This window comes from Oncorhynchus masou, chromosome 31 (assembly GCF_036934945.1).
Source record: "Oncorhynchus masou masou isolate Uvic2021 chromosome 31, UVic_Omas_1.1, whole genome shotgun sequence".
Classification (NCBI taxonomy): Eukaryota; Metazoa; Chordata; class Actinopteri; order Salmoniformes; family Salmonidae; genus Oncorhynchus; species Oncorhynchus masou.
In genome coordinates, this window is record NC_088242.1 from 41,890,183 (window position 1) to 41,909,550 (window position 19,368).

Consider the following 19,368-nt stretch of genomic DNA (forward strand, 5'->3'; position numbering starts at 1 on the left):
TTTGCCTCCAGAATAGCCTGAAATCTTCGGTGCATGGATTCCACAATGTGTTGGAAACATTCGTTGCTCAATTGGTATCAAGGGACCTAATGTCTGCCAGGAAAACATTCCCCACACCAGTACACCATGGACTCATGCTGCTTACGCCAAGACATGACTCTGCCATCAACATGACACAACAGAAACCGTCCAATTGTCCAGTGTTGGTGATGGTGTGCCCACTGGAGCCATTTCTTCTTGTTTTTAGCTGGTAGTGGTGAAACCCGTTGTGGTCGTCTGCTGCAATAGCTGATCCATAGAAAGGATCGACCAGTTGTGCGTTCCGAGAAGTCGTTCTGCCAACCACTGTTGTGTTGCTCATTTATTTGCCTGCCTGTTCGTGGCCCACCTGTTTGCTTGCAGAATTCTTGACATTCTCTTTCGACCTCACTCATCAATGAGCTGTTTTCGCCCACAGGACTGCCACTGACTGGATGTTTATTTATTTGTTTGTCACACCATTCTCTGTAAACCTTAGACACTGTTGTGCTTGAAAAGCCCAGGAGGGTGGCTGTTTCTGTGATACTGGATCCGGCACGCCTGGCACCGTCGATCATACCACGCTCAAAGTCGCTTAGGTCACTCATTTTGCCCATTCAATTGAACAGTAACTGAATGCCTCGATGCCTGTTTGCCTGCTTTGTATAGCAAGGCACAGCCACGTGACTCACTGTAAAAATAATAATTTCCGTGACCGTGAATGGTGTACCTAATAAACTGGCCTGTCAGTATGTCTGCAACATCACTTCCTGGAGAAGCTCAGACTGTGCATGGTATGTCTCCGAGACGCCATCTTAACCGACTTCATTTGGCTTCAATGCACTATTGAGTCTTCACATAGGAATGAATGGTGTCACGTTATCGATGGCTTTATCCATTCAAATCCAATTGTATTTGTCACAAGCTTTGTAAACAACAGATGTAGACTAACAGTAAAATGCTTACTTACGGTTATTTTCCTACAATGCAGAGTTAAAGATAAAAAAGAGAATTTAAAATAGACTCGAGGAATAAATACACAGTGAATAATAGTAAGCTGTTTTTGGTCATAGGAAATGATGGTGGAGACATTATGTACAAAAAAAGTTAAGAACAGTGTAAAAAAACACAATGGCAGAATTGATCAGGTTAAGGGTAACACTGCTGCTATTCACATTTTTATTGATCTTTGCTATCAGGAATCCTTGGGACGTCCCCCCCGTTGAAGTTGACATTTAAAACAGTTAAGGTTAGGGTAGGGTTTGGGGTAGGGACATCCCAAGGATAGCACAAACCCTTTTTTATTCTAATCCATAGGTAATTTGCAGGCGTGGCTTTCAGACAGTTATTTTTGCCCACCTGTGAGAGTAAATGTCATTCCTGTTCATCATGTTAAGTTTGTACACTGCAAATTTAAATTTGCCTTGAATATGTTTAATCTTTCCATATTCTAATTTGAAATTAATAATAATAGGATATTTAATATTGTAACAAAGTGGTATCTATCCCAACATTCAGATATGAATAGGCTTTTGACTCATACACTTGTGTAACCCTTATTATAGCTATAAAATCATTAGCGTTCAACCTTTATGTGATAACAATGCAACAACAGAACAGATTAACCAAAATGACATTTACACTCATGGGTGGCCAAAAACTACTTGAAAGCCATGCCCCGACTAAGCCACGCCTACGGTCTATCAGCATCAACAACCCAACCATGCTCTTTTTAAAGTTAACAACCCAACTAAGTGGCCCAATGCCTGCAACCCAGCAGTTGGATCATCCAAACAACCCAGCATATTTCTGTGTACAGTAGTCCAATCAGAACATGCTCACCACCAGGGATTTTTCTGCCATGGAAATCCTTGGACGGGCCTTCTAAGTTTTTTTTCATATTTATTTTATGATGGAAAAATGCTTTCGGTGTAAACTTAAATGACTAAAACCAGACAAAACGATAATAACAGATGTATATATTGTAATAATATAATGTTTGAGATCTAACAATCAGCAAAATCAAAGTTAAGACATTTACTTTAAAGCTGCAATATGTAACTTTATGGGTGACCTGACCATATGTGGGTTATAGATCTGTCATTCTCATTGGAAGCAAGTCTAAGAAGCGGTAGATGTGTTCTATGTGTGCGTTTTCTATGCTTATAATTCTTATGTTTCGTTTTTGTATCTTTTACTCTCGTACTTTGATACTTTTGTACACCAACTTCAAACAACCTGAAAATACAATATTTTTCGTTAAAATATATTTCACAACGATTTAAATGGTACCATGATTCTCTACTTGTTTTTGTTGCTTATTTTGTCACACAAATTGAAATTAGGCAAACTATTTGAATTTTTTTAACCAGGCAATGGCGATGCGATTTCTGCATATCACACCTTTAAAACTGACACAATTTCTTTCAACTCCATTAAGAAACTTGTAGAATTGCAAAAAATGTCCTTAAATTTAAGAAAAAGTCTCTACACCGCCAAGATGGGGTCCTCTAAAATGTTCTGTAAAATCCAGCCATGCCGACGGGCTGACCACTATCCAATCAGAGGACAGGCATTCCCCATTCTACTATCGTAGTCTAATCAGAACAACCATCATTCACCACAATCACCAACCTACTTCATTTACAACTGTTTTGTAATTCAATGTAATCAATAAATTCCCTTGATAATCTTAATTATAATCTTAATACACTCATTCTTTCTCTCCCAGGCGAGGCAGATGCTGGAGAAGGAGTACAACGCTCTCATCTCCATGGGAACTGAGAGAAGACCAGATGAGGTAAAAATAATAATAAAAAATGCCAATGAAAACAACATCAATAAAGTTATGCTCAATGTTAATGACTCATACAAGCAAGCGTTACAATCTTTATGAAATGGTAGGTGGATAGTTGCCTGCCGAAGGCTATTGATCATGAAGAAAGGCAGTTTGTTTCTACGAACATTAACTGGGAACCATGTGCATGTATTTTTCCCACATGCTGTTCTATAGTATACCTACAGTTGAAGTCGGAAGTTTACATACACTTAGGTTGGAGTCATTAAAACTCATTTTTCAACCACTCCACAAATTTCTTGTTAACAAATCAGGTGAAAATCAAAAGAAATCAGCCAAGACCTCAGAAACAAAATTGTAGACCTCCACAAGTCTGGTTCATCCTTGGGAACAATTTCCAAACACCTGAAGGTACCACGTTCATCTCTACAAACAATAGTATGCAAGTATAAACACCATGGGACCACGCAGCTGTCATACCACTCAGGAAAGAGATGAGTTCAGTCTCCTAGAGATGAACGTACTTTGAACGTTGTCTCCTAGAGATGAACGTACCCAGAACAACAGCAAAGGACCTTGTGAAGATGCTGGAGGAAACTGGTACAACAGTATCTATATCCACAGTAAAAAGAGTCCTATTTTGACATAACCTGAAAGGCCGCTCAGCAAGGAAGAAGCCACTGCTCCAAAACCGCCATGAAAAGCCAGACTACGGTTTGCAACTGCACATGGGACAAAGATCGTACTTTTTGGAGAAATGTCCTCTTGTCTGCTGAAACAAAAAGACAGTAGTTTGTCCATAATGACCATTGTTATGTTTGGATGAAAAAGGGGGAGGCTTGCAAGCCAAAGAAAACCATCCCAACCGTGAAGCACGGCGATGGCAGCATCATGTTGTTGGGGTGCTTTGCTGCAGGAGGGCCTGGTGCACTTCACCAAATAGATTCCATCATGAGGATATATTCAAGCAACATCTCAAGACATCAGTCAGGAAGTTATCAGTTGGTCGCAAATGGGTCTTCCAAATGGACAATGACCCCAAGCATACTTCCAAATTTTTTGCAAAATGCTTAAGGACAACAAAGTCAAGGTATTTCAGTGACCATCACAAAACCCTGACCTCATTACCATATAGAATTTGTGGACAGAACTGAAAAGGTGCATGCGAGCAAGGAGGCCTACAAACCTGACTCGGTTACACCAGTTCAATCAGTGGGAATGGGCCAAACTTCCCCAACTTATTGTGGGAAGCTTGTGGAAGGCTACCCAAAACATCTGACCCAAGTTAAACAATTGAAAGACAATGCTACCAAATACTAATTGAGTGTATGTAAACTTCTGACCCACTGGGAATGTGATAAAAGAAATAGAAGATTAAATAAGTCATTCTCTACTATTATTCTGACATTTCACATTGTTAAAATAAAGTGGTGATCCTAACTGACCTAAAACAGGGAATTTTTACTTGTATTAAATGTCAGGAATTATAAAAAACTGAGTTAAAATTTTTTGGGCTAAGGTGTATGTAAACTTCTGACTTCAACTTTAACTAGGACTTGGTAAACCTTATGAATATCATCATACAATATTGTCTCTTTGATAGGATGGCACTAAGACGTTCACTCGCTCACCCTCGTGGAGAAAGATGTTCAGAGAGAAGGACCTCCGGGGCGTGACCTCTGATTCCTCTGAAACGTTACCCGCCAACTTCCGTGCCTCCGCCATCTCCACGCCCTCCGTCACCCTGAGGAAAGTCCAAAGTGAAGGTGAGGTGGTCGTTTCTTTCATCTCCTTCCCGCCGGGTACCTGCTATTTGAGTCATTGAGTCCATGCTGACCAACCATTTCAGTGTTATTGACTGGAAATCTAGTGTCATTGACTGGTGTTTTAAAATCGTCATGCTATTTGTTTCAGTGAACTCCGGTCCCAGGGGTGAGTCAGGGTCAGTGAGAACATATTCCTGCTAGAGATAAGCACACCAGGTGAGAAAAATACTTAATTGCCAAATAATATCATTAACATGTACAAAGTTGTAAATTGTTGTGTAAAGTACTGAAGTAAAAATACTTGAAAGTACTAATTAAGTAGTTTTTTGGGGGTATCTGTACTCTACTATTTATATTTTTGACAACTTTTATTTCACTACATTCTTATTAAATGTATGTACTTTTTACTTTTTTTATGTTTTCCCTGACACCTGAAAGTACTCGCTACATTTGGAATGCTTATTAGCAGGACAGGAAAATTGTTTAATTCACACACTTATCAAGAGAACATTCCTGGTCATCCCTACTGCCTTTGATCTGGCAGACTCACTAAACATTCAGTTCTGTCATCAGAACACATTTGTCATTTCAGTCATCTCAGTCATCCAAACACATTTCAGAAAAGAGCCGACCCATACTGAATTGTAGTTATTTTTTGGTTGCTTCATTATATATCAACCCGGTGTTTGTTTTAGAGTCCGAAAAAAATCTACCCAGTTTTTAGAACAATAAGATGAAGATCATCACCAAATGGAGAATAGAACACAAACAACAAGAATTCAACTGGAATCCTTCAAGAAACAAGGACAATGTGAGAGAATGAAAAGATGCTAAAATAGAGTGAATGTCCATCTCTCTCTCTGTCTCTCTGTCTCTCTGTCTCTCTGTCTTTGTGTCTGTCCACAGTTGTTTGATGCTGTAGAAAGTGACTCTATCGCCAATTGTTGAGTTCATCTTCAGTTGTGAGTGTGAAATGATGACATAATGACTCTTCTTGGTTTTCTTTGAGACATAAAACTGCATTCCCATTCTGATCAACAGAATGATAACCCAGATTGTTTTGAACTGTTGAGAGAACATGCATACCCTATCTGTTAAAATCTCAGAACAGGGTATTGGGATCGTGTTTCTCAACCTTTTTGTAACGTGGACAGGCAAGATGTCTTAAAGGTCTTTCCTTTACTAAGGACCCACAAGCTATGGTTCTTCTCTCTTGGGGAACCATTTACATTAAAATGAGCACTTGAGAACTGACTAAATCAGGTACAGCTAACCATCTGAGGGACCAGTCAGCATCATCCAAGGAACTGGTCGGTCCATGGACCAGAGGTTGAGGAACACTGTGTTGGGACAGAGGGAGAGGGAGGTTACGAAATAAGTTATAAGGGTTAGAAACAGTTATGAAGGGAGAGTGTGTGAGGTAATGGAATCATGTTCTTAAGCCGTAACATACACCATGAGGTGCACAATGAGAAGGACACTGAGTGAAGTGCATTATGACAAAATCCTGTTCCAACAACACATTTGTTAATATGCATGCCAAAACAAAACCATTTTAGAGTGAGATTAATGATATCAATCATGTAATGACATGAAACCTTGGGTACGGGTAATTTGTAAATTGTGTGTGTTTTATTTGTATCATTTTTTTATGGTGTGTGTGTCTGAACTGTATGTTAATATCATACTTAGTTAAGACTGGCTGTAATTTTGTTTAAAAAGTAAATGCATTTTAAATTATGGACATTTAAGATATACTTGTATATGTACATTTTAAAAACAATTTATGATTTAAATTAATGAAGAGTAGTGATGATAATTGAAAGTAATATAACAATGATAATGATTGTAAAAGCTGTAATTAAAAAATACCTGTAAAATGGATGGAAACTAAGTGTTTGCAATTTTTTGTTCCACATTATAATTCCTCGTCCAAATAAGGTTATGTAATCCTTCCTATGGAAGGTCAACAGGAACAGTTACTTGATGTGTTCTTGATTTTTCGTTTGATCCTTCCCTCGTATCAGGTTCCCACTGGGCACAAATTGGTTGAATCAAAGTAATTGGTCAACATATTGTGATGTGGAATCTACATTGGATTTGAAAAAGTTATCAACGTAAATTGTTTATGTCATCATTGTAACCAGTTTTCAACATCGACGAACCTTGTATAAAATATGTTGAATTTGTACCTTTTTGAAACAACGTCAACTCTTCAACGTTGTATCCACTATCAGAAAAAAACAGGCTGGGCAGCACATCTTACTAGAGAATTGATCTACAGTTGTGGTCGGAAGTTTACATAAACTTAGGTTGGAATCATTAAAACTCCACAAATGTCTTGTTAACAAACTATAGTTTTGGCAAGTCGGTTAGGACATCTACTTTGTGCATGACAAAAGTAATTTTTCCAATGATTGTTTACAGTCAGATTATTTAATTTATAATTCACTTTATCACAATTCCAGTGGGTAAGAAGTTTACATACATTAAGTTGACTGTGCCTTTAAACAGCCTGGACAATTCCAGAAAATGATGGCTTATGGCTTTAGAAGCTTCTAATAGACTAATTGAGTCAATTGGAGGTGCACCTGTGGATGTATTTCAAGGCATACCTTTAAACTCCATGCCTCCTTGCTTGACATCATGGGGAAATCAGCCAAGACCTCAGAAACAAAATTGTAGACCTCCACAAGTCTGGTGGATGAACCAGACTTGTAGTAGACGCGTTCTGTCTCCTAGAGATGAACGTACTTTGGTGCGAAAAGTGCAAATGAATGCTAGAACAACAGGAAAAGACTTTGTGAAGATGCTGCAGGAAACCGGTACAAAAGTATCTATATTCACAGTAAAACGAGTCCTTTATCGACATGACCTGAAAGGCCGCTCAGCAAGGATACCGCCATAGAAAAGCCAGACTACGGTTTGCAACTGCACATGGGGAAAAATATCGTACTTTGTTGTATGATTTTTAATAACTTAAAAATCATACGATGTGATTTTCTGGATTTTTGTTTTAGATTCCATCTCTCACAGTTGAAGTGTACCTATGATAAAAAAGTACAGACCTCTACATGCTTTGTAAGTAGGAAAACCTGCAAAATCGGCAGTGTATCAAATACTTGTTCTCCCCACTGTATATACAGGGGGTACCAGCACACCAGTTGCAGAGGGAGGTGTTTTCCCAGAGTCCTTAGCTTAGTGATGAGCTTCGTGAACACTATGGTGTTGAACGTTGGCAGTAGTCAAGGAACAGCATTCTCACATAGGTGTTCCTTTTGTCCAGGTGAGAAATGGCAGTGTGGTGTGCGATTTGAGATTGCGTCATCTGTGGATGTGTTCGGGGGTTGCAAATTGGAGTGGGTCTAGGGTGTCTGGGAGGATGCTGTTGATGTGAGCCATGACCAGCCTTTCAAAGCACTTCATGGCTACCGACGTGAGTGCCACGGGGCGATAATCATTTAGGCAGATTACCTTCACTTGTTTGGGCACAGGGACTATGGTGGTCTGCTTGAAACATGTAGATATTAGACTTAGTCAGGGAGAGGTTGAAAATGTCAGTGAAGACACTTGACAGTTGGTCTTTGTGAATGTTGACCTGTTTAAAGGTTTTGTTCACATCAGCTACCAAGAGCGATATCACAGTCATCCAGAACAGCTGGTGCCCTTGTGCATGCTTCAGTATTGCTTGACTCAAAGTAAGCATAAAAGGCATTTAGCTCGTTTGGTAGGCTCGCGTCACTTGGCAGATCGCGTCTGATTTTCCCTTTGTTGTCCGAAATAGTTTTCAAGCCCTGCTGCAGCCGACGAGCGTCAGAGCCGGTGTAGTAGGATTCAATCTTTATCCTGTATTGACGCTTTGCTTGTTTAATGGTTTGTCTGAGGGCATAGCAGGATTTCTTGTAAGCTTCCGGATTAGTCTCCCGCTCATTGAAAGCGGCAGCTCTAGCCTTTAGCTCGATGCAGATATTGCCTGTAATCCATGGCTTCTGGTTGGGATATGTACATACAGTCATTGTGGGGACGACGTCGTCGATGCACTTTTTGATGAAGCCGATGACTGAGGTGGTGCACTTCTCAATGCCATTGGATGAATCCCGGGAACATATTCCAGTCTGTGCTAGCAAAACAGTCCTGTATTGTAGCATCCGCATCATCTGACCACTTCCATATTGAGCCAGTCACTGGTCCATCCTGCTTTAGTTTTTGCTTGCGCACCAGCAGTTATTGACAAATAGACACACACCCCTACCACTCGTCTTACCAGAGGTAATGGAAAATCCCGCTAGCTCTATGTTGTCCATATCGTCTTTCAGCCACTTCTCGGTGAAACATAAGATGTTAGTTTTTAATGCTTCGTTGGTAGGATAATCTAACCGTAGATCATAAATTTGATTTTATAATGAATGCACGTTAGCAAGAAGAACGTATGGCAGTGGGAGTTTACTCGCTCGCCTACGGATTGTCAGAAGGATGCCTGATCTGCGGCCCCTTTTCCTGCGTCTTTTCTTCACACAAAAGGCAGGCATCTGTGTCTGTTCCAGTGAAAGCAGGATATCCTTCTCGTCGGACTCGTTAAAGGAAAAAGTTTCTTCCAGTCCGCAGTTAGTAATAGCTGTTCTTATGTCCAGAAGTTATTTTCGGTCAACAGAGATGGTAGAAGCAACATTATGTACACAATAAGTAAAAAAATAAGTTATGCAAAAAAAGCAAAATAGCACAAATGGTTGGGAGAATGTAAAACGTGAGCAATATTCTTCAGCTCCATCATACATACATCAGTTTCAGGAGTTGCATGAACCAGAGCTGTTTTAGGTTGATTGCAATTCAGATATAGAAACAGGGAATGATGAGCAATCGTATTTAGCCACAAGGTAGGTGAATTCTATGGGTACAGGGGGGATAAAGAGTAACGCAGTTCTCTGGTGGACTGTAGAGTGTAGAGAAGCAGTGAAGTGTAGGATCAGGACTAGCACATGATTCAGTATATACAAGCACAAGCAGTAGTGAGGAGGATCATTAGGACAGCTAAGATTGAGTATTGACGCCAGTTCTGTGGGAAAGGTATGGGGATGATTAAGAGGGTGAGTGGAGTCAGATGAGATTGGGGTCTCCCTGTTCTGAAAAGTTGGGAGATTGTTGCTGTAAGAGTTATGAAGAAGGCATAGATGTTAGTCCAGGCATTTGTGAAGGTTCACAGCTCATAAAAGCTGACAGAAGAGGGGCAGCATTTAAAAATATATATATATATATATATTTCATCTTTATTTAACCAGGTAGGCTAATTGAGAACATGTTCTCATTTACAACTGCGACCTGGCCAAGATAAAGCAAAGCAGTTAAACACATACAACACAAAGAGCTACACATGTAATAAACAAACATACAGTATAAAAAGTCTATATACAGTGTGTGCAAATGAGGTAAGATAAGGGAGGTAAAGTAAAACATAGACCATGGTGGCGAAGTAATTACAATATACGAATTAAACAATGGAGTGATGGATGTGCCAACTACTGGGGTGCAAAGGAGCAAGATAAATAAATAAATACAGTGTTGGGATGAGGTAGTTGGATGGGCAATTTACAGATGGGCTATGTACAGGTGCAGTGATCTGTGAGCTGCTCTGACAGCTGGTGCTTAAAGCTAGTGAGGCAGATATGAGTCTCCAGCTTCAGTAATTTTTGCAGTTTGTTACAGTCATTGGCAGCAGAGAACTGGAAGGAAAGGCAGCCAAAGGAGGAATTGGCTTTGTGGGTGACAACTGAGATATACCTGCTGGAGCGCGTGCTACGGGTGGGTGCTGCTATGGTGACCAGTGAGCTGAGATAAGGCGGGGCTTTACCTAGCAGACTTGAGATTACCTGGAGCCAGTAGGTCTGGCGACAAGTATGAAGCGAGGGCCAACCAACGAGCGCATACAGGTCGCAGTGGTGGGTAGTATATGGGGCCTTGGTGACAAAACGGATGGCACTGTGATAGATTGTATCCAATTTGTTGAGTAGCGTGTTGGAGACTATTTGTAGATGACATCGCCGAAGTCGAGGATCGGTAGGATGGTAGGTAGGTTTTACGAGGGTATGTTTGGACGCATGAGTGAAGGATGCTTTGTTGAAAAATAGGAAGTCGATTTTTGGATTTGATTAATTTTGGATTGAGATGTTTGATGTGAGTCTGGAAGGAGAGTTGACAGTCTATCCAGACACCTAGGTATTTGTAGTTGTCCACATATTCTAAGTCAGAGCCGTCCAGAGTAGTGATGCTGGACGGGCGGGCAGATGTGGGCAGCAATCGGTTGAAGAGCGTGCATTTAGTTTTACTTGCATTTAAAAGCAGTTGGAGGCCACGGAAGGAGAGTTGTATTGCATTGAAGCTCATCTGGAGGTTAGTTAACACAGTGTCCGAAGAAGGGCCAAAAGTATACAGAATGGTGTTGTCTGCGTATAAGTGGATCAGAGAATCACCAGCAGCAAGAGCGACATCATTGATGTATACAGAGAAGAGAGTCGGCCCAAGAATTTAACCCTGTGGCACCCCATAGAGACTGCCAGAGGTCCGGACAACAGGTCCTCTGATTTGACACACTGAACTCTGTCTGAGAAGTAGTTGTTGAACCAGGCGAGGCAGTCATTTGAGAAACCAAGGCTGTTGAGTATGCCGAAAATAATGTGGTGATTGACAGAGTCGAAAGCCTTGGCCAGGTCGATGAATACGGCTGCACAGTAATGTCTCTTATTGATGGTGGTTATGATATCATTTAGGACCTTGCGCGTGGCTGAGGTGCACCCGTGACCAGCTCTGAAACCAGATTGCATAGCGGAGAAGGTACGGTGGGATTCGAAATGATCGGTGATCTGTTTTTTAACTTGGCTTTCAAAGACCTTAGAACGGCAGGATAGGATAGATATAGGTCTGCAGCAGTTTGGGTCAAGAGTGTCTACCCCTTTGAAGCAGGGGATGAACGCAGCAGCTTTCCACTCTTTGGGAATCTCAAAAAAATACAAAAAGAGGTTGAAAAGGCTCATAAGATGTGTTGAAACAATATTGGCAGAACATTTTAGAAAGAGAGGGTCCAGATTGTCTTGCCCGGCGGATTTGTAGGGGTACACATTTTGCAGCTCTTTCAGAATATCTACTATCTGGATTTGGGTGAAGGAGAAATGGGGAGGCTTGGGGCTTGCTGTGGGGGGTGCAGGGCAATTGACCGGGGTTGGGGTAGCCAGGTGGAAAGCATGGCCAGCCATAGAAAAATGCTTATTGAAATTCTCAATTATAGTGGATTTATCGGTGGTGACAGTGTTTCCTAGCCTCAGTGCAGTTGGCAGCGAGGAGGAGGTGCTCTTATTCTCCATGGACTTTACAGTGTCCAAAAACATTTTGGAGTTAAGAGCTACAGAATGCAAATTTCTGTTTGAAAAAGCTAGCCTTTGCTTTCCTGACTGACTGCGTGTATTGGTTCCTGACTTCCCTGAAAAGTTGCATATCGCGGGGAGTATTTGATGCTATTGCAGTCTTCCACGGGATGTTTTTGTGCTGGTCGAGGGCAGTCAGGTCTGGAGTGAACCAAGGGCTATATCTGTTCTTAGGTCAACATTTTTTGAACGGGGCATGCTTATTTAAGATGGTGAGGAAATGACTTTTAAAGAACGACCAAGCATCCTCTACTGCCTTGAGGAGGTCATTATCCTTCCAGGTCGATTAGAAAGGCCTGCAGTGGTAGATCTAGGGTTGCTTGAGAGGGTAAGAGATGTTGAGGAAAGAGTATATTTAGTTGTAAGTGAACATTTAAGAATACAATACTATTCTTTCTTGAATATATTCACAGATGGATCTAAGGACCGTTAAACATGGAGGACAGGTGCAGCTTTTATTGTTCCTGAGTGTAAAGTGACAGTGACGAAAAGAGCAACTGATAATGTATCTGTTTACACAATGGAGTTGTTGGCCATACTATTGGCTGCGGAGTGGGTGGAGGAGGTGAGGCCAGACAGAGTAGTCATCTGCTCTGACTCCTGTGCAGCACTGATGAGCTTAAATTCATGTGTGTCTCAGAGAAGTGCTTGTATAGGGTGAAAATGGTAGGGCTATTTGTGATGTTCCTCTGGGTACCAGCTCATGTGGAAGTAGAGGGGAAAGGGGAGGTGGATTTTATCACCAAGCAGGTTCCTGAACATGCTAATGTTAAGATGGAATTGTCAATTAGTAAAGCAGAAGCCAAGGGGTTAATAAAAACAAATGGCAAAAGTTGTGGAACAGGGAGAGAAAGGGAAGACACCTGTATAAGATCCAAGAAAAAGTGGAGGCAGGGAGGCCCTCAGTCCGAGAGAGAAGGGAGGAAATTGTAATCACAAGGCTGAGACTGGGACACACAATGTTCAATAGTACACTGATGTTGGTGGGGACACATCCGACTGGGAGATGTGATCATTGTCAGGGGGAGACAGAGACAGTGAAACGTTCTATTTCAGTGCCAGAAATATGCGAGGGAAAGGGAGTGAATGTTATTGGATTTGAGGAGTAATGGTGTTGAAGAGCCAGGATTAAGTGAACTGCTGGGAAAATCTTCAGGGGCTAAAATACTTAATTATGTATTTAGTTTCCTTAGGAAGAGAAGAATATTAGGAGGATTTTGGTTCACACTCCAGTCCAGTTAGTGGTGGTAACATGTCTTAAAGTTGGTTGCCAATCTCTAAAGAAGAAGAATAAGCAGCAGGTGGGAGGGGGTGGCCTCATACATTTAGGTGTTGGGAAGAGGGCCACCTCAGACAGTTGAGATATAGAAAAGATAAAACATGGGGTTAGTGGGGTAAACTGCTTTACTTCAGGCAATCGCCTAGCTGGTGCTTAGAAGCTTCTAATGTACACAATAAAATCAATTGCATGGTGAGATAACTATGCATCTTGTGGTTAAGGCGTTTTGGTGAAATGAAATGGCACATTTGGAAAACTCTGTGATGTGATCAATTCTGCAGTGATTGATCTAGACCAGGTATTCCCCAACTGGGGTAGGTGAAATAAAAATGTGATTCACATTTTTAAAAAATGGAGAAAAAAAATGTAGTACTTAAACAACAAAAATATTCACATTTTCAAACAGTCCATTCATATTTTCCAACAGGGCTATACATTTGGGTGAGATTTTTTCTCGCCTGAGTAGCCTTGTTTCACTGCCCAAAAAAATATGTAAACATCAAGTGTTCAGCAAAATAACAACACAGATGTTATTACGGGTGTAGTGAAATGCCTGTGTTCCTAGCTCCAGCAGTGAAGTAATATCTAACAATTCACAACAATACACACAGATCTAAAAGTAAAATAATAAGTATTAGGACGAGCAATGTCAGAGTTTGATGTATAAATGTATGTACAGTACCAGTAAAAAGTTTGGGAACATTCAAGGGTTTTTCTTTCCTTTTACTATTTTCTACATTTTAGAATAATAGTGAAGACATCAAAACTATAAAATAACACAAATGGAATCATGCAGTAAACATATATTTTATACATGAGTTTCTTCAAAGTAGCCAACATTTGCCTTGATGACAGCTTTACACACTCTTGGCATTCTCTCAACCAGCTTCATGAGGTAGTGGAATGCATTTCAATTAAAATGTGTGCCTTGTTCAAAGTTAATTTGTGACCGACCGGCTCAAATTGGACGTATGTAGCAAAATTTGAAGTTGTGTTTTTTACATTAAATAAAAGTAGAGATTCAGAGCTACAAAATGGTATATCATACACTATAGTTGAGGGACAATGGGAAAGTAATTCTGCTTTGAAAGTTAATAAACTTCTAAACTCACTTTTGAGAAAATGGCCTATGAATATTTGATACTACTACTGGAGAGCCCTTCTTTGTCTAGACCCATTCAGCATCATTCACACCTTCTCAATCTTTAGCCCCACCCATCTCTTTAATTCGTTGATCCGAGCATTCTGTACTAACAGCAGCCCAGCCCCCAAGCTAACTTGCTGGTTACTTCCAGACACAAATGAGAGAACAGCTCACTGAACATTACTCACCCTAGCAGAGCTGGTTAGGCTGTTATGTTATCCAGAGCGTTGGTGACTGCAACTATGCTGTCATGTTCTCCGTTTGTAAATTCAGAGCGTTTCGCGTTCAAAGCGCACCCTGGACACTCTGGCCGATGAGTTGGGTTGATCCGAAAGTGACCTGGCAGTCAAGCACCCAAGCTAACTGGCTAACATTACCTACCTTGCTCATATATCGGTTATTTTGGCACACTCAAATGAGAGTTTTCTGAAATTGGAGTAGATGGCGAGACTGAAGTTACGAACGGACCCAAAATAGTTACATGCGTAGTAGAGTCTTTGTTAAGACATGTAGATAGCTAGCTAGGTAAACAATGAACCATAATCCCAACTCATGACATTACTACCCTGCATAAATCTGCAGGTAGCTAACCAACCAGGTTCAATGTTAGCTAGCTAACATTAGGCTATAGCTAGCCAAGCAAATGTCTCTGAGATACGAATAATAAAATCTTACACATAACATTAGCTCGCGAGTCAGCCAGCTAACCATAGCTAGCTAGCTAGATAAACAATTAACCATAATCCCAACTCATGATGTTACTACTCTGCATGAATCTGCAGGTAGCTAACCAACCAGGTTCAATGTTAGCTAGCTAACATTAGGCTATAGCAAATGGCTCTGAGATATGAATAATAAGATCATACAATATTGTTAGCTAGCGATCCAGCCAGCTAATGTTAGCTAGCTAGCTCCTAATAACTTGAAATGAAACCACTTTCTGTCAGAATTAGAAATGTGTAATATGTGAAAATGTAGCTAGCTAGACTATCTTACCTGTATATATCATTCATGGATAGACGTGTCTCCTGTCGGATGCCATGGTTGACCTTAGTTTGAAGATGTAATCCAGGTGTTTTCTCCATCTCCTTAGCTATAATACTCAAAAACTCGGTCCTCCAGAAAGTGGAGAGCAACACTTATTCAGATTTACTACATGATACATTTAAAAAAAAACTGCATTACACATACTGAACAGCTCATACAGACAGAAACGTGCTATATGGCAGACCAATCCAAACTCATCGCTCGGCATTTCCAGCCCACTCATTACCTCAGCCAATCTATGCTACCAGGAAGGTTGTTCCCTTTTTCTGTGGCTAAACCAACTAGGCTATTTGTATTTACAAAGGGCTTACACGTTTGTTATTAAGGCACATTAAAGTTCACATGTTTGAGAAGGCATTTCTGCCAAAAAAACGTGTTTTGAGTACAAAAGTCTCCAGTGAAGTAGTGAACCACGACATATGTCTAGTTTCCTCAAACAGGTCACATTTGTGGAATTTCTTTCCTTCTTAATGGACTTGATTTTTCACCAAAAAGGGCTATCTTCTGTATACCACCCATAACTTGTCACAAAATAACTGATTGTCTCAAACTCATTAAGGAGGAAAGAAATTCCACAAATACACTTACAACAAGGCACACCCGTTAATTGAAATGCATTTCAGGTGACGACCTCATGAAGCTGTTTGAGAGAATGCCAGGAGTGTGCAAAGCTGTCATCAAGGCAAAGGTTGGCTATTTTGAAGAATGTCAAATCTCAAATATTTTGATTTATTAGAGATTTTTTTGATTACTTCATAGTTTTGCCGTCTTCACTATTATTCTATAGTGTAGGAAATAGTACAAATAAAGAAAAACCCTTGAATGAGTAGGTGTGTCCAAACATTTGACTGTTAATGTGTATAGAGTTCCTTTCAGAAATTATTCAGACCCCCTGACTTTTTTCACATTTTGTTATGTTCCAGCCTTCTACAGTTGATTCAATTTCTTTTCCCTCAATATACACACACAGTACCCTATCATGACAAATCGAAACAGGTTTTTAGACATTTTAGGAAATATTTAAAAATATATTCAGACCTTTTGCAATGAGACTCGGAATTGAGCTCAGGGCGATCCTGTTTCCATTGATCATCCTTGGGATGTTTCTACAAGTTAACTGGAGACCATCTGTGGTAAATTCAGTTCATTGGACAAGATTGGGAATGGCACACACCTGTCTATATAAGGTTCCACAGATAGTGGATTTCAGATCAAAAACCAAACCATGAAGTCAAATGAATTGTCCATAGAGCTCAGACAAGATTGTGTCGAAGCACAGATCTGGGAAAGGGTAACAAAACATTTCTGCAGCATTGAAGGTCCCCAAAAACAAAGTGGCCTCCATTATCCATAAATGGAAGATGTCAGGAACCACCGAGACTTGCTGGAGGGGTCTGGGAGCAGTCGATCCTGCAGGGACTGGGAGACTAGTCAGGATCAAGGGAAAGGTGAACAGAGCAAAGTACAGAGAGATCATTGAAGAAAACCTGCTCCAAAGCTATCAGGACCTCAGACCGGGGCGAACGTACACCTTCCAATTGGAAAATGACCGTAAGCACACAGCCACAACATCAAAGGAGTGGCTTTGGGACAAGTCTCTGAATGTCCTTGATTGGCCCAGCCCAATCAAACATCTCAGGAGAGACCTGAACATAGCTGTGCAGCGATGCTCCCCATCCAACCTGTGAAATGTCAGAATAATAGTAGAGGGAATGATTTATTTCGCCTTATATTTCTTTCATCACATACCCAGTGGGTCAGAAGTTCACATACGGTCAATTAGTATTTAGTAGCATTGCCTTTACATTGTTTAACTTGGGTCAAATGTTTAGGGTAGCCTTCCACAAGCTTCCCACAATAAGTTGGGTGAATTGTGACACATTCCTCCTGACAGAGCTTGTGTAACTGAATCAGATTTGTAGGCCTCCTTGCTCGCATACACTTTTTCAGTTCTGCCAACACATTTTCAATAGGATTGAGGTTAGGGCTTTGTGATGGCCACTCCAATACCTTGACTATGTTGTCCTTAAGCCATTTTGCCAGAACTTTGGAAGTATGCTTGGGGTCATTGTCCATTTGGAAGACCCATTTGCGAAGCTTTGATTTCCTGACTGATGTCTTGAGATGATGTTTCAATATATCCACATTATATTCCTACCTCATGATGCAATTTATTTTGTGAAGTGCACCAGTCCCTCCTGCAGCAAAGCACCCCCACAACATGATGCTGCCACCCCCATTCTTCACGGTTGGGATGGTGTTCCTCGGCTTGCAAGCCTCCCCCTTTTTCCTCCAAACATAACGGTGGTCATTATGGCCAAACAGTTCTATTTTTGTTTCTTCACACCAGAGGACATTCCTCCAAAAAGTACCATCTTTGTCCCCATGTGCAGTTGCAAACCGTAGTCTGTCTTTAAAAAAAATATATTATTATGTTTATTTTACCCCCTTATCTCCCCAATTTCGTGGTATCCAAATGTTAGTAGTTACTATATTGTCTCATCGCTACAACTCCCATACGGGCTCGGGAGAGACAAAGGTCGAAAGCCATGCGTCCTCCGAAACACAACCCAACCAAGACGCACTGCTTCTTAACACACACGCATCCAACCCGGAAGCCAGCCGCACCAATGTATCGGAGGAAACACCGTGCACCTGGCGACCTTGGTTAGCGTGCACTGCTCCCTGCCCGCCACAGGAGTCGCTAGTGAGTGATGAGACAAGGATATCCCTACCGGCCAAACCCTCACTAACCCGGACGACGCTAGGCCAATTGTGTGTCGCCCCATGGACCTCCCGGTCGCGGCCGGCTGCGACAGAGCCTGGGCACGAACCCAGAGTCTTTGGTGGCACAGCTAGCACTGCGGAGTCTGGCTTTTTAATGGCGGTGTTGAAAAACTGAAAACTGCTGTTCACAAATGCTCTCCATCCAACCTCACTGAGCTAGAGCTGTTTTGCAAGGAGTAATGGGAAAAAAAATCAGTCTCTCGATGTGCAAAACTGATAGAGACATACCCCAAGCGACTTACAGCTGTAATCTTAGCAAAAGGTGGCGATACAAAGTGTTAACTTAAGGGGGGCTGAATAATTTTGCACGCCCAATTTTTCAGTTTTTGATTTGTTAAAAAAGTTTGAAATATCCAATAAATGTCGTTCCACTTCATGATTGTGTCCCACTTGTTGTTGATTCTTCACAAAAAAATACAGTTTTATATCTTTATGTTTGAAGCCTGCAATGTGGCAAAAGGTCGCAAAGTTCAAGGGGGCCGAATACTTTCGCAAGGCACTGTACATCCACAGATACACCTCCAATTGACTCAAATTATTTCAATTAACCTATCAGAAACTTCTGAATCCATGACATCATTTTCTGGAATTTTCCAAGCTGTTTAAAGGCACAGTCTACTTGTGTATGTAACTTCTGACCCACTGGAATTGTGATGCAGTGAATTATAAGCGAAATAATCTCTGTAAACAATGGTTGGAAAAATGACTTGTGTCATGCACAAAGTAGATGTCTTAACTGACTTGCCAAAACTCTAGTTTGTTAACAAGAAATTTGTGGAGTGGTTGAAAAAAGAGTTGTAATGACACCAACCTAAGTGTATGTAAACTTCCGACTTCAACTGTACATAGGACATTAGCCTCTAAGGTACAGGGTTGAGTAACCGGGTGGTAGCCGGCTAGAGATATTGACTAAGTTCAGGGCATTGTTCTGGGTGGAAGCTGGCTTGTGATGGCTATTAACAGTCTGACTGCCTTGAGATAGGTGTTTGATGGTGCAGTTGCGAAACCAGGCGGTGATACAGCCTGACAGTTTGCTCACAATGGTATAACTGTAAAAGTTTGTGAGGGTCTTAGGGGCCAAGCCAAACATTTTTCAGCCTCCTGCAGTTGAAGAGGGG

At 41.0% G+C, this 19,368-nt stretch overlaps 1 protein-coding gene across 2 annotated transcripts in view; it reads left to right on the forward strand.

Annotated features, from left to right (window-relative positions):
• LOC135523951 (liprin-alpha-3-like) overlaps positions 1–6,459 on the forward strand; it is a 62,068-nt gene extending 55,609 nt beyond the window's left edge. Inside the window, exons 27-30 of one of the 2 annotated variants that reach the window (XM_064950989.1) lie at positions 2,750–2,818; positions 4,419–4,581; positions 4,730–4,797; positions 5,020–6,459. In XM_064950989.1, the coding sequence (XP_064807061.1) occupies positions 2,750–2,818; positions 4,419–4,581; positions 4,730–4,782 (285 nt within the window). In that variant the 3' untranslated portion in view covers positions 4,783–4,797; positions 5,020–6,459. The remainder of the gene's footprint in view (positions 1–2,749; positions 2,819–4,418; positions 4,582–4,729; positions 4,798–5,019) is intronic. The other variant, XM_064950988.1, reaches the window with a different exon arrangement.
• The last annotated feature ends 12,909 nt before the right edge of the window (positions 6,460–19,368 follow it).